This window comes from Accipiter gentilis, chromosome 9, assembly GCF_929443795.1.
Source record: "Accipiter gentilis chromosome 9, bAccGen1.1, whole genome shotgun sequence".
In the NCBI taxonomy this organism is placed as follows: domain Eukaryota; kingdom Metazoa; phylum Chordata; class Aves; order Accipitriformes; family Accipitridae; genus Astur; species Astur gentilis.
Genome location: NC_064888.1, coordinates 41,063,813 through 41,071,913, shown reverse-complemented (window position 1 = coordinate 41,071,913; position 8,101 = coordinate 41,063,813). Strand labels below are relative to the sequence as shown.

The 8,101-nt window shown below is 42.0% G+C and overlaps 1 protein-coding gene across 1 annotated transcript in view; it reads left to right on the top strand.

Moving 5' to 3' along the window:
- The first annotated feature begins 1,142 nt into the window (after positions 1–1,142).
- C9H10orf90 (chromosome 9 C10orf90 homolog) overlaps positions 1,143–8,101 on the top strand; it is a 102,594-nt gene continuing 95,635 nt past the window's right edge. Inside the window, exon 1 of the mRNA XM_049810461.1 lies at positions 1,143–1,326. Within this exon, the coding sequence (XP_049666418.1) occupies positions 1,203–1,326 (124 nt within the window). The 5' untranslated portion in view covers positions 1,143–1,202. The remainder of the gene's footprint in view (positions 1,327–8,101) is intronic.

Sequence of the window (8,101 nt, the reverse complement as noted above, 5' to 3'; positions counted from 1 at the left end):
TGGACCATCCTCCCTGGAATTCAGCCGCAGCAACAGTTCTGCATGATGGGGAAGAGTTTTTGTCCTAGGGCAGGCAGCAAAGTCCTGGTTCTTCGAAATGAAAAAGTTTCACTAACCAACTGCATCAGCAGACGGTATTAACCAAGGTTTCATTTGTCTTTTTTTTGCCGTGACCCTTCTTTTCCTATGCAATCCGTTTAGGCTTGTTGCTCTAGACCTGTTGAAACTACAGCTGTTTGCTTTGGTACAATGCTAGTACAAAGACACGGCCTCCTGAAGATGATAAAGTATCAGTGACAATGTAAATTAAGAAAAGAGGTTTTGTTGTTGTAAATTGAAATACTTTATGGAAAATATCTACTAATAGACTTCTGTGAATTTGTAAGAATTCGGCTGTCCTGAAAGCATACAAGAGTATACAGAATTCATTATTGCAGCGTTGTTACACGAGGGTCTTTTATTAAAGAATAATTTTACAAAAGGTAGTCTGTGTGGGAAGTTATTTCTTACTCAAGTATATATCTTTTCTAACTGTAAGGACACTGCATCTATTATATGCACACTCGCTTATCAGTGATGTTAAGGAAAAAAGCTTTTGCAGAGTTCTGCAAAACTCCAGTGCTCTGGAGACTTTCTAAGAGACATTTAAGAATTATTTAAAACCAGAGTTTTGAGACTGAAAAATACAGCTACTCGCTTGGCAATCAGATGCTTCATTTCAGATTACCTTACTCAGTGTGAAATAAGGTTACGCCTTTGAAACCGGAGCGGTGGGAGATACCCGATAACCATGGGACGATGGCACAGCACCGCGAACAAGGGGCGAAACATGGGCCGGCCGGTGCTCTCGGGGACTTGGTAGGGCACTGGAATGCTGGGGATGAGGCTTGTGCATGCCAAAATATCTCTCCGGAGCTTTAGATACAGCAGGCTTGAAAACTTGACCTCAGGGTTTGAAAGTAATTGGGCAGGGAGGTTAAATGAGCGAGTTGAACAGCAGCTCCAAAAAGCTTTCAGCACCTGAACTGCAAACAAAGAGGGGTCTGTTCCTCTGCCGGGCTTCCCGACAGCAGCAGCATTCCCTCCAGCATGAAGGATTTGGGAAACTCCGCTGCATCTGTTGCAGGGAAGAGTCTTCAAGCGATGCTGAATGCGTGCTCAGGAAACTCCGGGTATCGGCCTCTGGTTCTGAAGACGTTCATATGGTGAGAACCAATTTTGTGGAAAGTAACTGGAAAAGGAAAACTAATAAAAGAAAAAAAAAGAAGTTTCGTCTGCATCTGCTAGACACTGGAGAACAAAGGCGTAACAACCAGCAAATAGAAGGTAAAGACAAGGGTAAATTCATAATTGCGGGGGAAAATGCCCATCTGTTGAAACCAGAAATGATTAGATACTAGCAGAAGGTTCGGCACTCTAATTGATGCCACAGCAATGCGAAATCCTGAATTGTAAAAAGTTTAAATTGCATTTCTCTTTTAGATAATACTCAGACTAAGAGAGTGAATATGAGATGGTTTGCATTAGTAGCTATCTACCACCACGGAGAAGGAAATGGATGTATGAGGACCCAACCTTACAACCTATTACTTGTCAAGGACCTTGCTCCAAGAGCAGGGGATTGCAGGATGAGGATCTGCACATTGTCACTTATTTATGAAACAAGGATTTCTCTATTTCTAAAACTTCAGCATGTCGCTTCAGATTTAATTAATTTTCCTATCCCTTAAAGTTCTAGAAAGAAAATAACCAGTATCAAAATTATAGATACTTTTACTACGGGTCTTGTGTTTCACTTCTGCGTATCTAATAAACTTTCAGAGATATTGTGTGTCTCAAACAAAGCAAGTCCTCTCATGTTTGGGAGAGATTATTCTTGCAAAAGAGAATCGCTTTGTCAAAACAATGAGAATAAGAAAGTTTTCAAGATTAAAATGTCAGGGAGATAAACACATTACTTTGAACCGTATTTGTATTCCATAGCTAGTTCAAACACTCAGGCAGTTATCTTTCAAAAAGTAAACATGCATGAAATCTGATCAGCTTTTTATTGTACATGGAATAAATTATGCAAGGCATTGTAGTAGACTCCTATATGGCTCATTTACACATCTTTTGATAAATGTAATATGCAGATTCCGAGTCCTTTGTGAGACATTAACCTTTGTGCATATTGATGCTGTTATTCTGAAAGATGACAGGCATTCAAAGACCTTTCTGTGTCTCTCTGAAAGCAAGCGAGCCCCCTTACTGGGGAGGGATTTGCTCAGTAATGTGCAAATGAACTCTCTTTGGACTCTAGTCTTCCCATAAATTTTCTTCTCAATGTCAAAGAATTAAAGGTTTCAAGTAATTTTAGTAATGGTATAAAGTGGTCAGGCTAGGAGACCTGAGGTTAGTGCACCATTCGGAAAGACGTCAGACCTAATTCACCCGCCACAGGAATCACTGGAAAGTTATTTTCCTTGTGCTGGATGATAGCAATTCACGTTGAATGGCTAAACTCTTTGAAGAGAAACGATTTGGGATACTTATCCCAGTTCCAGACCCCCAGCAAGGCTACTTTTCAGAAAGGGAAGAACTCTTTAAGTATCTCGATTTGGCACTCCGTACGTGAACTGACAATCCCCGCTTGTGAAACGCTGGCAAAGAGGACTGCTGGAAGCTTTTCACAGGTACCTGCGTAACAGTAGCTTTTGCCAATACCTTGTCTGATAGGGCTATAAAGCAATATAGGCATGTCTGGCTACAGAACATTTGCTGATAAATGGGATTGAAATTAGGGGTATGCTCTTTTTGTGCAAAAAAATGTTCCTTTTCCTTATTTGGCAGCAAAAAAAGGATGCGGCACTCTAAAGGTGAGGCTTTTTAGATTTTTATGTTGGAAAAAGCAAATCCGAAGGAAATCTGAAGGCTTACATTTCTATTCTTATTTAAAGTCAAGGCTCGTAAAACATCTTTCAGCGAAGGAAAAAAAAAAAAAAAAAAAGCAAAGCGGCATTTCGTGACATGTACTGTTCCTTGCTTGGGTTAATTATTGGGTCAGAGCACTTTTCAAAGATCAGCCCACCTGCTGTCCCGAAGGGCAAGCGCAGCACACTGCAGTCGATACCATCCTCCTGCCGAAAGGTCCGTCTGTCTGCGCCTCTGACTTGTTTTAATAACGGTTTTAAGAACCTCGGCTGGACGAGCTGCCTGGGGAGGTGCTGCTGGAGGAGCGATGGGACGTTGGCCTGGGGGCGAGACTGGGTGGTGGGTGCGTGTCCTCACCCGCGGCTGGGATCGTGGCTTTGCTCAAGCCATCGGTTACGTTTGAGTAGCAGGGGAAGCGTTGATGTGATAATATCAGCGGTAAAATAGAATAACATCGGTAAACTGACCTCTCTGAGAAATTTCCTCTTGGTTTAGCCTATCCTGTGGGATGAGTCCAGCATGTGTGGGCTGGTGGATGTAAGGAGAGCGGGAGGTTGCTGAATTACACGAGTCTCCTGCTAAAACAGCTGGAGGACTGAAACAGAAGATGTAATTTGCTTGACAGTGCAATGATTGTTTCACTTGGCAAGGTAGGGAAAGGCTTTGCTACAAAAGATCCCCAAGCTTAGTCCTCTTCTCTTGATTCCCAATTTCATTCTGGCCAGGAGGAATTGGGAAGGAATTGAGGAGCTGGGGAGGGAGCAAAAGAGTAAATGACTTTTCCCACAAGTCTTTAGAGTACTGAAAATCCAAGCTACTGCTGATAACTTAACAGAAATGTCCAAAATAAGCTAGAACTTGGTGAAACCTCCAAACAAGTTAGGTAACTCTGCTTTACAATAAAAGAGCCTCTTAAAACAACAGAACCATCAGGGTGTCATTGGCTTAGTCCTCATGCAGACATGATAAGAGCAACTCCACCAAAGATCTTTTCAGCCTCATTAGGTCTCACTCAGACTGCCAGGACCTTGAAGTCCTTTGCATTGCTCTAGCACTAAAATCAACACACTTCCCCCCCCGAAACTCTATAAATTGTTAGCCACACAAAATTCTCATTTTAAGTTTGCAGAAATAGAGATTTTTAGCTGATATATTTGGCTCTGCAGATGAAAGCAAGTTCCTCATCTTTCCTCCGTTTGCAGTAAAGCTGTAGCCAATATGCAGGGTGAGAGCAATAATTCCATTAAAATTGCGATCAGGTCAACAAGAAAGTTATTGGCTCAAAAATCACGGGATTAAGATAATTATATGTATACAGATATATAACAGATGAAACTATCTTAATTATTTTCTGGGTTGGAGTTTGTAGGATGCATTCACTCGAAAAACCTGGGAGCACACGCACAACTGTTGGGGCTTGGAACAGACTTTCATCCTAAAACAAAAAAAGGAAAAAACAAGAACAGGAAAGCAAAGGACAGAGCGCAGTCGCTCGCCTTTAGGAGCGCAGTGCTAGGAACACATCTGCAGCGGTGAGACTTGGCAACACCGCGACACTGCCAGAAAACCGCATTATCAGGGGGATTAATTCCCGGTGTCTGCCTGGCTAGAAATGCTTTTGAAGACTGTTGTTAATGGGAAAGGATGGACTTGAAAGGAGTCAGAGTAAAATACAGTTAAACAAACGTGCTATTTTCTGATTCCTTTTATGCCAAATTCAGGATTAATGAGCAAGATCAGCCTACAGCCCCCCTGACTTGGTAGAACATTTGATAACTACACATTTTCAGTTAAATCTACAGCTCGGTGGATGTGTTTGGTGCTTGTCTCTGAAGGGAAGAATTACTCACTTTCAAAATTACTTGCTGGCTGCTACCGTGGAAAAATGTTCTTTGTATTTCTCTGCCCTGGACAGAAGGCTTTCAGATGTTTATTTTAGGTACCAATATTTCCCTGTTAAATGATATACGAACATCTGACAATCTTTTTATGTATGCATTTTCACAATGCTCCTGTGAGATGAGTAAATGTGATTAATCTATTTTACAGGCAGGGAACTGAAGCAGAGAGAAACCAAGGCTCAGATCTGTGGAGATCTTAAAATGCCCAATGACACTCCAAAGTTTAAAGGAAAAAATACCAACCCCCCAAAACCCAACCGTATTCAATATCTCATGGAAATCTACCCCTTGGTAGCTTCATCAACAGACTGTCCTGGACAAGGAAGGAGATGAATCTCCCCTAAAACTCAAACTTGGCACATCTGCTAGAATAGCTAAGCAGATAGTCCAAAACAACTCCAAAAGAGGCAAATCAGAAACAGAGAACAAAATAGTCTAAACTTTATCACCTTTATCATCACGACTGCTGCTATCCCGCTGCCCATCTGTCAGCAGCACCTCCAGCTCCAGAGCAGGCAGCTGAAGCTAATTAGTTTTACACTCCTAATTAACATTCCTTTAAATGCAGTGGTCTAGCCAATGAGGTCTTCAGAAACCCAGAACCTCCCTCAAATCAGGGTATATCACTTATTTTTGGAAAGGTACTCACAGATTACTTGCTTGCATAGTTCTGTCCTGACCTACTTTGAAAGATGTTTCTAAAATAGTTGATTCTGTGCGGCAATAATTGAGTAAGCAGACAAAAAAAAATAATGCTGTGGTGCCCATTTTCCACAGTTGTGCAAGCAGTGTAAAAATGTGCCTATTAATAGGAAAAAATAAATTAATCTTTTGTTCCAGAGGGATAAAATTGTCAATAAAAGCAAAAGAACAGAGCAACATTTTGTAGTCTTCCATGCAAAAAGCACACCAGAATATTTTGGACTCTAAAATAAGAAAGAAAAGTATAACTTAGAAGGAGGAAAAAGCAAGGATTTTTTTTCTTTGCTTGTTCTTTTTGGTATAACATGTCCTTTCATGCCAAACTTGCTCAAGAGAAAGTAGCTTGGGCTCTTCCTTCCTTCTGCCCCGCATTTTGGGAGTCGCTGAGGAGGAGCGGAGGGTGCGTTGCACCGTCTCCCTCGGCACACCGTGCCTTTCACGCTGCGCTGAAATGCTTTATTGCTTCAAAGAGGGTCCTCTGCCTTAGATATTATAGCCAGAGGAAGCTAGAGTGAAATTTTCGCTTTTAGCTGTCTTATTCCTGGTTTTAAAACTGCATACTAAAAAAAACATCAAATATAGAAATGGGAATCCGTACTATCACTATGGCTAAGCTAATTTAGGGAAAAAAATACCCAACCCAAATTCCAAATAGGATCTAAAAATTGCAGCTTGACTCATGAGGATTAAACCAAGTGCTGTATAATGTACCTATTTTCTCCCCCACTCCACAAGTTCAATGCAAAGAAAGGACTCATTATTTATGGCACTTTGCAGGCAGTAGTATGTTCTTGATTTAAGTCTTCCTGTTGATAATTGATCTGCATAGATAAGCAGATGGTGGAAGCGAAGAGGCGCACTTAAGGTACGCCTCTGCCATCCAGACTGAAAGTATCACAAGAAGCAGGAAAAAAGACATCGATGACCAAAACCTGAATTTGCTGGTCTTGCCAGGCTTTCTTTAGAACCGTGGAGCTTTGAACAGTAGCTCATGATGTATATAACAATCTGAAAATTATTCTCCAGTTCCCAAGCAACCACTCATTTGGAAGGTGGGGTATGGCATTTTCCTCTGACCTTCATGAACCAATGGAAGTTGTAGAAAGCTAAGAAGAGTAGAGTTTTATTCTATTTCTTCAGTCAGCGTTTTCTACAATGAACAAAATCAATACAGTGCAGAATCTACATGGGGTTTTGGATGAGTGGGCTGTAAAAAAAACCCACTGAAATGTTCAGAAAAGGTCAAGTAAAAAATAAAAAGGCAAGACCCACATGGCACAACCTCACCAATTTCTTCAGAAAGCCCCCTTTAACCCTTTGCACTTCTTCGGTGACTGCAGTACTGGCTATGGCTACAGTCTCACAGCAAATGCACGGCAGAGGCATATCACATTATGCAAACCCCAGAACCTAATACTTTGGGAAAATTTTTACAGCCATTTGCTCTGCTCCTGATAAAGGTGGATCTACTGTATTGTATCTCATCTGGTTAATTAGTAGTATCCTGCCCCATTAACTATGTGACAAATCGCACTTCATCGGCATAACACAATGTACATAAAATTCTCTAATGAAAAATAAAGAGAGCTCGTGTTTTGCAGACTGATTTTTTTTTTTCCTCCCTTGTATAGTGCTAGATATCAAATTATAACAGATACAGGTTGAGGAAGATCTAAGTTGCCTACAGCAAAAATTTTGCGATGGGCAAATATTTTCTTCCCCATACCGCAGATCTGTCATTACAGAAATACTGCAAAGTATTTAAATGAGTACTTGTGAAACGTGCAACGTTAGGTAAAAATGGGTGTTACAGAGAAAAGAGTGGATTCTGTGTTCCTGCGTGCTGTGCTGAAAAGTCATTGTGACCAGCCTAGACTTGGATGCATTTAAAAGCTCAAAATTGAGAAAACAGGGACTCCGCGAAGGAAGTTGTGGGAAAATCGAGGGACGTTTTGTAGTTGTGACTTTTTAGCACCCTGAAGGACTTTGCAGGGAAAGAAGTGCCACGATTTAAGCGCCACGAGACGGCAGGGCGTGCCACGAGCGCACCCCACGCGTACACCCACGCAAAGCCACCGCGGGTCCTATTCCCAAAACACGGGGGGAGCTGGAGCTGGTGGGGCTTCCCTCCAGACCCGGGCACTGCTTAAAGCGAATGGAAGCTATCCTTAAATTCAAACATATATCAAAAGCCCTCTGTAAGGCAGGGATCCACGCGCAGGATCTACATCCACCTGAAAGCAGCCGTCTTTTGCATTTTAAGAAAAGTTTATAACCCTGCTGTAACTGATGTGATTTGACCCAAGCTGTTTTTTTTTCCTCCATCCACACCTGAAGGGCTGTGCGAGAGCAAAGTCAAGTCGGGTCCTGACGGCGAGGAGCTTTTCGCATCAACTTTTAAATGCCTTTGAAGTCAGCGCTGGTAGAGCAAAGAAATTAATCGTGGCTATAGCCAGGCTGGCTGAAACGCAAGCGGGGACGGAGATGTCGCACAAAGCTCTGTGCTCTTCAAACCCACACGCGTGGCTCAGGCACACAGGCTTGGCAGGAGAGGGAGGTTTGCCTGTAAGAGATGTCAGGCAGCT